At 44.1% G+C, this 16,057-nt stretch overlaps 1 protein-coding gene and 1 non-coding gene across 3 annotated transcripts; one reads left to right on the top strand and one right to left on the bottom strand.

Annotated features, from left to right (window-relative positions):
* The first annotated feature begins 221 nt into the window (after positions 1-221).
* LOC115199283 (U1 spliceosomal RNA) lies at positions 222-392 on the top strand. The gene has a single exon (XR_003879377.1). It is a non-coding gene; the product is annotated as a U1 spliceosomal RNA (small nuclear RNA).
* A 236-nt stretch (positions 393-628) lies between these two features.
* LOC115198374 (transmembrane protein 88) lies at positions 629-10,602 on the bottom strand. 2 transcript variants are annotated; one of them, XM_029760276.1, is made up of 3 exons: positions 10,518-10,602; positions 4,444-4,815; positions 629-1,651 (listed from the first exon to the last, which is right to left on the bottom strand). In XM_029760276.1, exons 2-3 carry the CDS (start codon positions 4,807-4,809, stop codon positions 1,364-1,366), a joined length of 654 nt encoding a protein of 217 aa, XP_029616136.1. In that variant the 5' UTR covers positions 4,810-4,815; positions 10,518-10,602; the 3' UTR covers positions 629-1,363. The 2 variants fall into 2 exon arrangements, with proteins under 2 accessions (XP_029616136.1, XP_029616137.1); XM_029760277.1 differs by lacking the exon at positions 10,518-10,602 and adding an exon at positions 4,955-5,024.
* Positions 10,603-16,057: the final 5,455 nt, after the last annotated feature.

The following is a 16,057-nucleotide window of genomic DNA, read 5'->3' as shown; positions in this document are numbered from 1 at the left end:
CTACAATGAATATACACTTTTATTTGGGGCTTTTATGAACAGGCCATAATATAATTTAATATGTGTTTTTTTTTTGTGACCCATTTTTTTAAACATGTTTTTGTGTGAGGGGGTTCAAACAACCATCTTTAAAAAAAAAAAGTTAATCAAATGGTTAATCAAATTTTAGCATTTTGTTTAAAATACGAGTAGCCGCTGACGTTTTGATCATATTCACGGTGTTGCATCACTGGCAGGGAAGATACCATGATCAAGAAGGTGGTTCACCCATGGCGAGGCTCAGCCATGGCACTCTGGCTGTTTTTTTTAGTTAACTAGGAAAGTCAGTTAAGAACAATTTCTTATTTTTACAATTTGTATAATGTTTGTACCCTGTTTCGTGCTGCTACCATGTGTTGCTACCATGCTATGCTGTTGTCTTAGGTCTCTCTTTATGTAGCGTTTTGTTGTCTCTCTTGTCCTATATTTTTATTTAATTTATTTTTATTTTGAATCCCCGTCCCCGCAGGAGACATTTTGCCTTTTGATAGGTCGTCATAGTAAATAAGAATTTGTTCTTAACTGACTTGCCTAGTTAAATAAAGGTTAAAAATACTAATAATTTTTAAAAAATGAAACAGACTCAAACTGATTCCAAATAGACTATATTTGAAAAAAGGAAATACACAAGAAACAGTAGCAGTCATAAACCATAGTCAACTAAATGTACGAAACTCTACTGAAGGTCCTACATGGTGGATAAATGCTTAAATATACTGTGTTGAATCAATGTTAATAATATATTTGATGTCAGCACATGGCAGTGATATTATGTCCTTTAATACAATGTCCAGTGTTCCACTGGAGAAACAACATTTTGCCTGCCTTGTGGTTGAGAGGTTTGCTGTTGATTACTTGTTCTCCCATCTTGCCCTCTAACTCTAGAACAGTGTCAAAAATCCTGCTCCTTTTTGGTCTGCTATAACATTTTCTCACAGTAAACCAGACATGTTGACAGGTAACTTTTACATGAAATTGGTTGTATAAAACGTGGTAGTGTGAAGGAGGTTACTTGGGTTGAACTCCAGAGGAATGGATTACTTTGTTCTTTAAACTTTGGCTGCTGTGGTTGTTCTTCTCTTCCTCCTCCTCCTCCTCCTCCCTTCTCTAACGCCATTCTTCCCTCCTTTCATCCTGTCTCCCGCCTCATCTTGGCTCTCCCTTTCCCTCCACGCGCTCCCTTCTCCTCCTCGCCCTTTCTTCCTCTCTCCCTCTCTTTCTTCCTCTTTCCGTGTCTCTCTCGCTCATCCTCGCTCCCTCCCCTTATACATAGATCTTGACACTACCTTCCTTTACGTCGCTCCCTCTTCCCACCCTCTCCCCCTCACACCCAGACCTTACCCTTCCCTCCCCCCTCCCCTCCAGCGCCACTGCCTCCACAGCAGCCCCCTCCCAGGCCAGGGTGCTGTGTGGCGGGCAGGTTCTTGTAGATGGCCCTGGAGTATGGTATAAAGCAGAGCCCCAGCTGGAGGTGGCGGGCCAGGCGGCAGTAGGCGGCCAGAGCAAGGACCAGGAGGGGTGTGACCAGGAGGAAACCCACAACCAGGAGGGCCACGCAGCCACCGTCATTCAGCAGGTCCGCGCAGTAGCGGGACGTCCCATGAGGGCGCACCTGGGGAGAGGGACACAGGTCGTTTTTTCCCCCTGATTGTTTGTGTTACTGATTTTCACATGATCGTAAGAATGTTGCACTCAAAACGAAGAGATTGACAATGTCCCTCAGTGACTGTAAAATGACATTAATAATGCAATGTAAATGCAACAGAAATGCATTGATCTCACACGTTGCCATAACAAGGCCGTTTCTAACAAGCTAAAGCTAATGAGGCTTTCTGTTGGTGTCTTCTCAGACAGATGGAGATGGTTGGTTTCAGGACGAGTGAAGGACGGAGGAATCAAGGAGGAATGCAAGGAGACGATGATGTGCCCCTGGTAGTGTGTGTCTGAGGTGAGGATAGACACAGAGCAGACAGCACTCTGACACACACACACACACACACACACACACACACACACACAGATTGAGCAACACTCACAAACCCAATCTGTTTTGTTCTTACAGACACATACTGACCCCACAAAGAACGAAGAGCCCTTCCATAGATTAAATTGCCATTCTTATATCACGGCTGTGTATCACAATAATACCTATGGTACTTTACATTTAAAATGGCCATCTGTTGATGTGGTGTGTGATGCTGTTGGTGTGAGGGAGAAAAGGGTGAAGGGGGGGGGACAGAGAATGTGTGAGGTATGGACAGGGAAAATGGAGGGGCTGAATTATCCTTCCTTAACTCCATCTGGTAAGAACAGAATGAGAGAGTGGAGGGGGGAGCGATAGCAAGGCACCAAGAGTGGTGCAGGAGGTTGGGAGGTGAACAGAAGGAGAGAGGAGAGGTATAAGAGAGGAGAGGGACAGGGAGAATGAGAGTAGAGGGAGATGAAAGGAGAGGATAGTTATAGGAGGGAGAGGGGAGGGAGAGGAGAGGGAAAGGAGAGGAAAGGAGAGGAAAGGAGAGGAAAGGAGAGAAATAGGAATAGGAGAGGCACATAAAGTGTTGAGGGAGGTTGGGAGGTGAACACAGATAACACTACACGTTAATGTCTGTTAGTTTCCGCTTTCTGAGGCCTTATCAGGGATTTTATGTCCCAAACTTAATATTGTTTATATTCATTCTTATTGAAGGCATGTGGTTGTGAGTTGGGTGTGTGTTGGGTATCTGGCTCTGAAATCATGCAACTGTCCATTTCAAGTTCTTGCAGCTGGTTAGCGAAGATCCTCTATCTTTTTCAGAGTTTGTGACAGCAAACTGTGTGCTCAGGGTAACTTTTTCATCCCCCTCTCTCCTTTGTTTCATTCCTCTCTCTCTCTCTCTCTCCCTCCAGCCTAATCCCGTCTTAATCTGGTGCCACAAGGTTTCTAATTGGTCAGGGGGGAATCCTGTAACATGTCTCTTTGAACACACACCCATGCTTGCATACCCTGATCATTAGTAAGGTGGTCAGACCAGTAGTGCTGTGGCCCTTCTTCCCATTCAAACTCTGACCTACTGTGACCTGTAGGGGTGGCTGGGTGGGAAACTAAAACTAGTGGGATTTATGGGGGTCAAAGGTGTGTGTGTGTGTTAGAGCGTGCGTGCACCCTCCCACCTCTACAGGGTCTTGCGTGCGTGCGTCTGTGTGTGTGAGCACAAGTGTGCTAAATGTATTTCACACGACATTTTTGCTTATTCTGTCGGTGGATCTGTGCATGTGTGTGTTTAAAGGTTTCTTGGACAGCTTGTAAGAGTAGGCTAAAATACACCTAGATCTGGGACCAGCCAGGCTGGCTAATCCCTACCTCCCTCTCTTCTTGAAAGTTCCCACCACTGACTTCACTCTCCCCTGACTCCTGAGTCCTAACCTGTTCAGTCTGATTCTAAAACCTGACTGGAACCCTATTCCCTATATAGTGCACTACTTTTGACCAGAACTCTATGGGCCCCACATGGTTAAAAGCAGTGCACTATAAGTGAGTGTGAGGGGTTCCATTTGGGATGTAGCCCCTGTTCTTAAACATCTGCTTGTGAAACACATCACAAAGAGCCAAACTCCACCCTCATTTAAACTATTCCAAACTCCACCCTCATTTAAACTATTCCAAACTCCACCCTCATTTGAACTATTTGTCACGGTTGTCGTAGGAATGAGCGGACCAAAGTGCAGCGTGTGTGTCGTTCCACATTTGATTTATACTGTGAAACTATGGAATACATAAATAAACTTGAATGACAAAAAAACAACTAACCGTGACGTAGAGGAGAAACAAACACTACTCAAAACTAATCTCCCACAAACACAGGTGGGAAAAAAAACCCTACTTAAGTATGATCTCCAATTAGAGACAATGAGGACCAGCTGCCTCTAATTGGAGATCATCCAAAACAAAACCAACATAGAAATACAAAACTAGAACGTGAACATAGAAATACAAAACACCCCGTCACGCCCTGACCTACTCTACCCTAGAAAATAACATCTTACTATAGTCAGGACGTGACAGGACGTGACACTATTCTAAACTCCACCCTCATTTAAACTATTCCAAACCTGTGGTGGATGGTGAAAGTTTAGTCAGGATTTACAGTTAGTCCCTCCTGAAATGTCAGCCTGCTGTATAACATATTATTACTGGTTTCTTATCTAGTCAGATACTCCTGAGTACCTCTGAAAGGGTAAATTGTTATGACTGTTCTGGCAAACACCACTCACACTGACGCACACACGCTGACACGCACACGCTGACACGGATGAATTATGAATGTGAAATTTAAACGACACATCGGAATTTTGGAAGATGAATTTAAGTATTGCACAAATGCCCTTTACTCTGTGTACACACATGCACACACACACCCTTCTTACCGTAGAATGACAGAGGAACCCGAACACCACCATGGCGATGGCGGGGGTGAGGATGAGTCCGAACACCAGTCCGGCCAGGCAGGCGTTGATCCCAGCGATGACCAGGTTCTGGGCCGTCACCAGCACCGAGCACGCCCAGCAGTCCAGAGAGCCTCGGAGCTCCAGGGGAGCGTCGCTACCACCTCCCCCACTCTCAGCTGCAGAGTACGGGGGGGGCACCACCACACCGGAGGGGGTCCCTACAGGAGCGCTGGAGGCCAGAGAGTTGGAGTGCTGGAGGTGGTGGTGGTTGAGGGGAGAGAGCTCCTCGGAGAGCTCCAGAGCCTGGTGGTGGGCCCCCTTCTCCATTGTACCGCTCACACTCATGGTCAACTAAGGAGGGAGAGATGGAGGTTAGCACAGGTTGATACGATGTAAACAACACAATGCAAAGCTACGTATATAATACGGTCCTTGTTTCTCGTTCTCGAGTGAACCAGCCTGTACAACATCGTTTTTTGGATGTATGCACATTTTAAAACGGCACTGCATTTGTAGAAAGAGGAGGAAGGGAAGCGCTACTAAGGTACACAATAGTAAATGTTGGTAGACAGAAGGTGCTCTTTGGTAAAAGGGTTGAGTTGGTCTTCAAAAAGAAAGGAGGACCAAGGCACTCTTCATATAATTGATTAAAATGCCTTTATTAGTATGGCATGTTCAATAGAAACAATGTTTTTAAAAAACCGACGCGTTTCGGCTGCATGGCCTTCATCAGGGTGTACAAAGAAATAATACAATGTTCTCTGTTTAACAGCTTTTCCAATTAACCCTAATTAGAAGGGGGAGTGGTTAAAATTGATTGGACACACCTAGTAAGCAATAGTATACACACTTTAAAGTGAAATGCTGTAGCTATGTTATCATAAAAATGTAACTCCAAACTAGAAGTATCAGAACACTTAGAAAGGTAGTTCTAACCTTAAATATGTCTGGGCGAAGTGTCAAGAATAAGAAAGCAATACATTCCATAGTACACTAGAACACAGCAAAACATGAACAACAAGAGTCTAAACATAGCTGAGGGCAATTGAGCAAAGATATCCACTAGATGACAGCAAATGTACCCATCACAACCCTACAGGAAGGGTGAGAAATCCATATCTTCATTCAAACCCGGGTATTTAGTGGCCTGTAGTTTGTAAATCCAAAAACTTTCCATTTGGTTTAACTGTTTAAGGCGGTCCCCTTTTCTAATAGAGGCCGGGATATGATCAATACCCATAGCTTGTAGGGAGGCAGGGTTGCCATGGTGTAAGGACTTGTAGTGCCTTGCCATGGGGTAGTCTTCATTGTCTACCCGTATGGCGTACTTGTGTTCCGCTAGGCGATCTTGAAGGCGTCTCTTTGTCCGTCCAATATAGAACACCTTGCACTGTGGACATTCCAATCTATAGATGACATGAGTGGTTTTGCAGTTAATGAAATGCTTGACGTAATACTCCATTTTGGAAGCTGTATCAACGAAATACTTTTTCTGTGCAATATTTCTGCAATGGTTGCACTGGTTACATTTAAAAGAGCCCTTGGGTTTGTGGCCAAGCCAAGTTTTTTGAGAGTCACCCAGAAGATAACTGTGGACTAATTTGTCCTTTAGGGTAGGACATCTCTTAAAGCTTATGACTGGTGGCTCAGGAAAGACTTGGCGTAGTAGCGTATCACTTTGGATGATTCCCCAATTATTTTTAATGATTCTTTTAATGTTCTCTGCTTCAGTGCTGTATTTTGTAACAAAATACACTCTCTCTGATGCATCACGAGGCACTCCCCTTCGCAACAAGTTCTCTCTGTCAAGTAATCCAGCCCTTATATGAAGACAATGAAGACTACCCCATGGCAAGGCACTACAAGTCCTTACACCATGGCAACCCTGCCTCCCTACAAGCTATGGGTATTGATCATATCCCGGCCTCTATTAGAAAAGGGGACCGCCTTAAACAGTTAAACCAAATGGAAAGTTTTTGGATTTACAAACTACAGGCCACTAAATACCCGGGTTTGAATGAAGATATGGATTTCTCACCCTTCCTGTAGGGTTGTGATGGGTACATTTGCTGTCATCTAGTGGATATCTTTGCTCAATTGCCCTCAGCTATGTTTAGACTCTTGTTGTTCATGTTTTGCTGTGTTCTAGTGTACTATGGAATGTATTGCTTTCTTATTCTTGACACTTCGCCCAGACATATTTAAGGTTAGAACTACCTTTCTAAGTGTTCTGATACTTCTAGTTTGGAGTTACATTTTTATGATAACATAGCTACAGCATTTCACTTTAAAGTGTGTATACTATTGCTTACTAGGTGTGTCCAATCAATTTTAACCACTCCCCCTTCTAATTAGGGTTAATTGGAAAAGCTGTTAAACAGAGAACATTGTATTATTTCTTTGTACACCCTGATGAAGGCCATGCAGCCGAAACGCGTCGGTTTTTTAAAAACATTGTTTCTATTGAACATGCCATACTAATAAAGGCATTTTAATCAATTATATGAAGAGTGCCTTGGTCCTCCTTTCTTTTTGAAGGGCACTGTATTTGCATTGGAAGGACATTTGAAGTCTCTTCCTCTCTTGTCTATCTCAAACATGGTCCCTTGGTCGCCCATCCCTCCCTAGACGTCATAGCTGAGGCTCCGTCTTCAAAGGTAGTTCACAGGGAGGTCGGTTGGAGGAGTTATCTGCTAGAGGTAGAGGACGGCCGGCTGCGTGGCGCAATCTATAAACGCTCTCCCATCCTCTATCAGTGCAGGATGGTTATCTGAAAGCTGATTGGTCAGAGCGGGATGGTTATCTGAATGCTAATTGCCAGATGAGGGTGCACAGAGGATGATGATGGATAAGATGAAGAGGAAGGGTAAGAGACGGATGTTTGCATGCGCGCGTGTGTGTTTGTGTATGCTTCTGCACATGCCTGAATGTATTTGTTTATCGTTGGGCTGATAACAGACTGCAGTTCCTGTCTCGTTAGAAAGAGAGAACCTAGAAGCATGGTGTAACATCATGCCCCTTTGTTCAAGACACTGTAAAGGTGTTGTTTGATTCTTCCAGTATGGTAAAAAAACAACAACACACAAAATGATAATAGACCAAGTTTCAAGTTCCCTTGAATCAGCTATAAGTTACAACTCCTAACTGACATATCCCATTAACGCTGACAGGATAGCACCCCCTCCCCATGCTAACTAAGCGTTGCCCTGACCAGCCTGAACAATGGACTGAGGTCAGCGGCCAGCCCGCCTTCCAGAAATAACCCCCCAGACCTCGGCACCGCAGACCAGAGGGGCCAAGGCCCAGGACTTAACACTGTTTTTTTTTCAAAAGTAGTGTTATTGAGCAATATTCCACAGGTGCAGGGTACAAATAATGCCATAGGAAAGATAATGCGTTTCGGTAGTATTCAAGCACACCCATGAGACTTCTAGCAGCTTGAAGATTGCACGACAACGCCTATTCCCCCTCAGGAGACAGAAAAGATTTGGCATGGGTCCTCAGATCCTCAAAACATTCTACAGCTGCACCATCGAGAGCATCCTGACTGGTTGCATCACTGCCTGGTATGGCAACTGCACGGCCTCCAACCGCAAGGCATTACAGAGGGTATTGCGTACGGCTCAGTACATCACTGGGGCCAAGCTTCCTGCCATCCAGGACCTTTATACCAGGCGGTGTTACAGGAAGGCCCAAAAAATTGCCAAGAACTCCAGCCACCCGAGTCATAGACTGTTCTCTCTGCTACTGACTATTTATATTGTCCCAACCCCACCATTTTTACGCTGCTGCTACTCTCTATATACTATCCATGCATAGTTACTTTACCTCTACCTACATGTACATATTGCCTCAGTTACCTCGACTAACCGGTGCCCCCGCACATTGACTCTTTTATTTTGTATTTTATTTATTTCACCTTTATTTAATTAACCAGGTAAGCTAGTTAATAACAAGTTCTCATTTACAACTGCGACCTGGCCAAGATAAAGCAAAGCAGTGCGACACAAACAACAACACTGTCACAACATCCACAGAAGGTGGCGCCTCTCCTCGGTCGAGCGGCGCTCGGCGGTCGTCGTCGCCGGCCTACTAGCTGCCACCGATCTGTGTTTCAGTGTCTGTTAGTTATGTCTGTTTTGTGATTGCACCTGTTTTGTGTTTGTCATTAGTGGGGGGGTATTTAGTCTGTCTGTGTTTAGCTAGGATTCGTGCGGGATTGTTCTTTGTTACGTGTGGTGTTACGTTTATTGTATAGGCATTAGGGTTGCCGGGCTGCGCCCCGTCTGCCTTTTGAGCGGAGCTTCGTTTAAGTCATTTTTGACTGTTATGCTCTCAGCCATATATGGATCTTGCCATTGGATTATTAAATTAAGTTTGTTCCAACGGACCTGTCTCCTGCGCTTGACTCACTCCTGAAACGGTTCATTCCGCTCGTGACAAACACAGAGTTACACATGGAATAAACAAACATACAGTCAATAATACAATAAAAAAGTCTATATACAGTGTGTGCAAATGAGGTAGGATAAGGGAGGTAAGGCAATAAATAGGCCATAGTGGCGAAATAATTACAATATAGCAATTAAACACTGGAGTGAAAGATGTGCAAAAGATGAGTGTGCAAGTAGAGATACTGGGGTGCAAAGGAGCAAAATAACTCAAATAAATAACAGTATGGGGATGAGGTAGTTGGATGGGCTATTTACAGATGGGCTATGTACAGGTGCAGTGATCTGTGAGCTGCTCTGACAGCTGGTGCTTAAAGCTAGTGAGGGAGATATGAGTCTCCAGCTTCAGTGATTTTTGCAGTTCGTTCCAGTCATTGGCAGCAGAGAACTGGAAGGAAAGGCAGCCGAAGGAGGAATTGGCTTTGGGGGTGACCAGTGAAATATACCTGCTGGAGCGCATGCTACAGCTGGGTGCTGCTATGGTGACCAGCGAGCTGAGATAAGGCGGGGCTGTGAGCTGGAGACTCATATCTCCCTCACTAGCTTTAAGCACCAGCTGTCAGAGCAGCTCACAGATCACTGCACCTGTACTTAGCCCATCTGTAAACAGCCCATCTATCTACCTACCTCATCCCCATACTGTATTTATTTATTTATCTTGCTCCTTTGCACCCCAGTATCTCTACTTGCACATTCATCTTCTGCACATCTACCATTCCAGTGTTTAATTGCTATATTGTAATTACTTCGCCACCATGGCCTATTTATTGCCTTAACTTACCTCATTTGCACTCACTGTATATAGACTTTTTGTTTTCTTTTGTTCTACTGTATTATTGACTGTATGTTTTGTTTATTCCATGTGTAACTCTGTGTTGTTGTATGTGTCGAATTGCTACGCTTTATCTTGGCCAGGTCGCAGTTGCAAATGAGAACTTGTTCTCAACTAGCCTACCTGGTTAAATAAAGGTAAAATAAAAAATTGTTACTGACTCGATAAGTGCTTACTTTACGTTCTACGTCAGTCTCCTATTGTTAGTAAAGTGTTGTTCAGGTTTAAGGTCAGGGGTCCAGGAAGAGGGAAACCTGCTCACTCATTGTGTCACGACTTAAAATAGGCCTACACTTGGCCGCTCCATCTGTTTTACACATCCCATGTACTTGTTATTCTTTGAAAAATGACACGTCATTGTTTCTCATAACTCTGGAGACATTGATCTTAATCTGCTATAGAAGTGGCTAAATCATGTCCTATGGTATTTTCAAATGACCTTCCTCTGTAGCTTCATGGCTGCTAATACAACACCAAATTACATTCAACCTGGTCCTTGAACGATTCTCATAATATATTCTCTAATCTAGAACATACTGAAGCAACTCTATTGTCTTTTGCCTGGCAGTTGCACACATGTTATTACCGAATGTTATTATGTTGTTATCTATGTTATTATCTATGCATTTAATTATCAGTGATGCTAACAGGAATTGTCATTTTAAAATGCTGCTAATTTTCTGAATGCTTTTCACAGATTTTGGAGTAGTTGTGGTCTAAATGGAATGCTTTAGTTAGTTCCCTCCCTGGGTCTGTACGTCCTCACTCACATTGATGTGCAGCCTGGTAGAGCCTCTCTCTCTTCCTCACTCTTCTCTTTCTCCTTCTCTCCTTCTCTTCTCTTTCTCTTCTCCTTCTCTTCTTCTCTTCTCCTTCTCTTCTTCTCTCTTTTCTTCTTCTCTCTTCTTCTCTTTCTCTTTCTCCTTCTCTTCTTCTCTTCTCTCTTCTCTTCTTTTTCTCTTCTTCTCCTTCTCTTCTCTTTCTCCTTCTCTTCTTCTCTTCTCTTCTCCTTCTCTTCTCTCTTCTCTTTCTCCTTCTCTTCTTCTCTCTTCTCTTCTCCTTGAAGTTCCAGTGAAACAATCTCTTTCTCCACTTATTCAAACAGGTGGACAAGCTTTAAATGTTCTCTCTCTCCTGCCTTTCCTCAAATCTCCCCTGCGTTTTGGCTTTGGCTTTTCCCTCTGTATCAGTTCAGATTCCTTCACACTCTTCTTAATGAAGTTCTGACCAGCTCGTGTAGTAGTGGTATGCTGACCTCCTGTAGACGTAATCGCTTGCTGTTTCCTCTCTGCACTGTACAGGGTCGTCGGTCCGTCAGGGATACTTATCGGTCCCCCTCCCCTATTTCTCAGATTGAAGTGCTTCGTCCTTTCACCTGATGTTCTCTCCCTGACTGCAGTCGACCACTCCAGCCTCAGCGTTTTTGGATCTCAGCTCTTTAGAAGTGGCCCAGACCTCTGTACGTCCCTCCTTCAGTCCGTCCCGCCTTCTCCTCCTATTCTCACACTTACTACGTTTGATACAAGAGCCCCTCTTGAGGAATTAGAGGGATGCCTTTCTCTCACACTCTCACTCACTTCTCCCTCACTCATTCTCCCCCACTCCCTTTCTTAACTACTACATTGAGGGCTTGTGCCCCCACCCTCACTCCTCTCCCTCTTAACTACTATAACCCGTGCCTGTAAAGCCCCCCCCCCCTTCTCTCTATCCCTCTGTTATCTGTGTGCAGCACTCTGTTTGGGGTTGGAGCCAGGCTGCTTCTCTGATAACCTGCGAAGTGATTGAGCCTGTGGAGAGAGGGAGAGAGGGGGAGAAGGAGAGAGGGAGAGGGGATTAGGAGAGAGGGAGAGAGGGGGAGAAGGAGAGAAAGAGAGAGGGGGCGAAGGAGAGAGGGAGTGTGTATTTAAAGAGCTGCTATGTGGCTGTGGTCTAATCAGCAGCCAGCGATGGAGCAGAGGCTGCGTGGTGCCACTGACATCCCCCACCATGTTACCGACAACCCTAGTTGCTTAGACTAATTCATGTAAAGATGGACATTAGCCAGTGCTTTTATTATTTAACAAATATTTCTGTAAGGAAAGTGTAGCAAGTGTTGGTATTATACTGTACTTACAATGGTAGACCTTAAACCCTAACCCCAACCCTAGCTCCAACCCTAACCCTAGCTCTAACCCTAGCTCTAACCCTAGCTCTAACCCTAACCCTAACCCTAGCTCTAACCCTAGCTCTAACCCTAGCTCTAACCCTAACCCTAGCTCTAACCCTAGCTCTAACCCTAACCCTGGCTCTAACCCTAGCTCTAACCCTAACCCTAACCCCAACCCTAGCTCTAACCCTAACCCTAGCTCTAACCCTAGCTCTAACCCTAGCTCTAACCCTAACCCTAGCTCTAACCCTAACCCTAGCTCTAACCCTAGCTCTAACCCTCACCCTAGCTCTAACCCTAACCCTAACCCTAGCTCTAACCCTAACCCCAACCCTAGCTCTAACCCTAACCCTAGCTCTAACCCTAACCCTAGCTCTAACCCTAACCCTAGCTCTAACCCTAACCCTAGCTCTAACCCTAACCCATGAGTCTGCAGCAGTGGAAGATAGCGGTGTGAGAGAGAGAGAGCAGCTTCACACAGCTCTGATAGTGTTTATGGATGGGTCCTTGATTCCCACTGAGAAACACCAAGAACCCAGATGAAGAAAGACCAGGAATAGAGGGTGAAGGAGGTATAGAGGATGGATGTCATAACAGTTACGTCACGCAGAGATGCAAAAGATGCTAGCGAGGAAGTCCAGAGTGAATGAGAGCAACGCCACCACGTGATGAACAAGACAATGTCAGGAACCACGGATCGGAGGAATAACTGGAAGGATCAATGGAACAAGGGAGGAAAAAAGGGCTAAAAGGTGAGAGGGGGCAGACAAAGAACTTCTGAACTGATAAGAGAGAGAGTGCAGATCACAGAGTAATTACTGTTGTCTGATCGGATTTTCTCCCTCTCTCCTTTCTCTCTGTTCTCGCTCTCTTCTCCCCTTTGAGCTGGTCAGTATTTATTTACCGTGTCCCTCCACTGGGCTTTATCCCTGATCGCTACAGATATTTGAGTCTCTTTTATCTGTATCTGAGCGGAGAAGAGAGGGGTCAAGGGGCAGGAGGGGAGGACTGAGAGACCGGGGGGGGGGGATCCAAACAGGCTCAAATAGATGAGTTAGAGATACTGTTGATCTTTGCCATCTTTTACTGCACACTTCTACTGGGCTTCACATGTTCATGTTTTTGGCTAGCCTATATAATGCTTATCCGAACCAAGAAAGAAGAAAATGCCTTATCAGTACCATCTTCTACCACTACATCCCAAGAGCCTGACTTACAGATGTGTTCGCGTCCTATGCGGCCTGTGGTTTACCTTTTTAAATGTTGGATTATGTGAGAAGAAGCGGAAGATGAATGAGTAGATGGGACGGGAAGGAGGGTGGAAGAGAGGGATGTGGTTGACGCATTTCAATCAGAAGTGTTGCTGAAAGAGAGAGCGTGCTGGAGAGGGAGTGAGAGAAGGAGAAGTAAGCAATGGAGAAAATAGCTTCTAAAACAAACTGTCGTTGCGTCTGTGGCAGGGAATATAATCAAGCTTGAAACCGATCACTGGTTGATTGGGTAATTGCAGTGTTTACATGTGATAGTGGCATTTTGTTACTTACAGGCTCTAACCAATAGTGCAAAAAAGGTATTAGGTGAACAATAGGTAAGTAAAGAAATAAAACAACAGTAAAAAGCGAGGCTATAAAAGTAGCGAGGCTACATACAGACACCGGTTAGTCAGGCTGATTGAGGTAGTATGTACATGTAGATATGGTTAACGTGACTATGTGTATATGATGAACAGAGAGTAGCAGTAGCGTAAAAGAGGGGTTGGTGGGTGGCGGGACACAATGCAGATAGTCCGGTTAGCCAATGTGCAGGAGCACTGGTTGGTCGGCCCAATTGAGGCTGTATGTACATGAATGTATAGTTAAAGTGACTATGCATATATGATAAACAGAGAGTAGCAGCAGCGTAAAATAGAAGAAGTCTCCTAGAGATGAACGTACTTTGGTGCGAAAAGTGCAAATCAACCTTGTGAAGATGCTGGAGGAAACAGGTTCAAAAGTATCTATATCCACAGTAAAATGAGTCGACATAACCTATATCCACAGTAAAATATCGACATAACCTGAAAGGCCGCTCAGCAAGGAAGAAGCCACTGCTCCAAAACCGCCATAAAAAAGCCAGACTACGGTTTGCAACTGCACATGGGGACAAAGATTGTACTTTTTGGAGAAATGTCCTCTGGTCTGATGAAACAAAAATAGAACTGTTTGGCCATAATGACCATCGTTATGTTTGGAGGAAAAGGGGGAGGCTTGCAAGCCAAAGAACACCATCCCAACCGTGAAGCACGGGGGTGGCAGCTACTGTTGAGGCTACTGTAGACCTTCATTGCAAAACAGGTTGTTTTAATCAATTATTTGGTGACGTGAATATACAGCATTTAGTATAGTTTTATCTAAAAAGGATAACTTTTTTTATGTTTCACTATTTTTATATCACTGAAGAGGATGGTCATCCTCTTCCTCCTCTGAGGAGCCCACTGTATGATGCAGCCACCACCATGCTTGAAAATGAGGCAGTTAATCGGAGATGTGTTGTGTTGGATTTGTCCCAAACATAAGGCTTTGCATTTAGGCCAAAAAGTGTATTCCATTTTCGTTGCAGTATTACCTTAGTGTCTTGCTGGATACAAGATTTTGAATATTTGAGTTCTGTATATTTGTATTCTTCTTTTCACTCTGTCATTTGTCATTATTGTGTAGTCACTACAATGTTGTTGATCCCAACACAGCCATTGAACTCTGTAACTGTTTAAAAATCACCACTGGCCTCATGGTAACATCCCTGAGCAGTTTCATTCCTGTCCTGCAGCTCAGTTCAGAAGGACGACTGTATCTTGATGTGTCTGGGTGGTTTTATATATAATTGTGTGTCTAAAACAATTTCCCCCTTGGAACATTAAAAGTAATTATATCCTAATTAGGATAATTATATCCTAATCCACAGCATAATTATTAACTTGACCGTGCTTAAATATGTATAAGATATATGATTTGTTATTGTTATCCATCTACCAATCACTGCCCTTCTTTATGAGGCTTTTGAAAAGTGCTTCCTGGTCTTCATAGTTGAATCTGTGCTTGAAATTCAATACTTGACTGAGGGACTTTACAGATGTTGTATGTATGGGGGACAGAGGAAGGGTTATCATGTCAACATGTACAGTTGAAGTCGGAAGTTTACATACACCTTAGCCAAATACATTTAAACTCAGTTTTCACAATTCCTGACATTTAATCCTAGTAAACATTCCCTGTCTTAGGTCAGTTAGGATCACCACTTTATTTTAAGAATGTGAAATGTCAGAATAATAGTAGAGAGAATGATTTATTTCAGGTTTTATTTATTTCATCACATTCCCAGTGGGTCAGAAGTTTACATACACTCAATTAGTATTTGGTAACATTGCCTTTAAATTGTTTAACTTGGGTCAAACATTTCGTGTAGCCTTCCACCAGCTTCCCACAATAAGTTGGGTGAATTTTGGCCCATTCCTCCTGACAGAGCTGGTGTAACTGAGTCAGGTTTGTAGGCCTCCTTGCTCGCAGACGTTTTTTCAGTTCTGCCCACACATTTTCTATAGGTTTGAGGTCAGGGCTTTGTGATGGCCACTCCAATACCTTGACTTTGTTGTCCTTAAGCCATTTTGCCACAACTTGGAAGTATGCTTGGGGTCATTGTCCATTTGGAAGACCCATTTGCGACCGAGCTTTAACTTCCTACCTGATGTCTTGAGCTGTTGCTTCAATATATCCACATAATTTTCCTGTCTCATGATGCCATCTATTCTGTGAAGTGCACCAGTCCCTCCTGCAGCAAAGCACCCCCACAACATGATGCTGCCACCCCCGTGCTTCACGGTTGGGATGGTGTTCTTCGGCTTGCAAGCCTCCCCCTTTTTCCTCCAAACATAACAATGGTCATACATTTGTACCTGTTTCCTCCAGCATCTTCACAAGGTTGATTTGCACTTTTCGCACCAAAGTACATTTATCTCTAGGAGACAGAACGCGTCTCCTTCCTGAGCGGTATGATGGCTGCGTGGTCCCATGGTGTTCATACTTGCGTACTATTGTTTGTACAGATGAACGTGGTACCTTCAGGCGTTTGGAAATTGCTCCCAAGGATGAACCAGACTTGTGGAGGTCTACAATTTTTTTTCTGAGGTCT

The sequence above is a fragment of the Salmo trutta genome, chromosome 8, assembly GCF_901001165.1.
Source record: "Salmo trutta chromosome 8, fSalTru1.1, whole genome shotgun sequence".
NCBI classification, from domain to species: Eukaryota; Metazoa; Chordata; class Actinopteri; order Salmoniformes; family Salmonidae; genus Salmo; species Salmo trutta.
The sequence above is the reverse complement of the archived record's forward strand: the minus strand, read 5'-3'. Positions and strand labels throughout refer to the sequence as shown.

What these genes read in the sequence shown, in the direction of transcription:
- LOC115198374 (XM_029760276.1), bottom strand. Translation starts at nt 4,809, where the DNA reads ATGAGTGTGAGCGGTACAATGGAGAAGGGGGCCCACCACCAGGCTCTG. An exon ending in GGTTCCTCTGTCATTCTACG is followed by an intron (nt 1,652 to 4,443) that starts GTAAGAAGGGTG and finishes CCCTCTCCCCAG; the next exon opens with GTGCGCCCTCATGGGACGTC.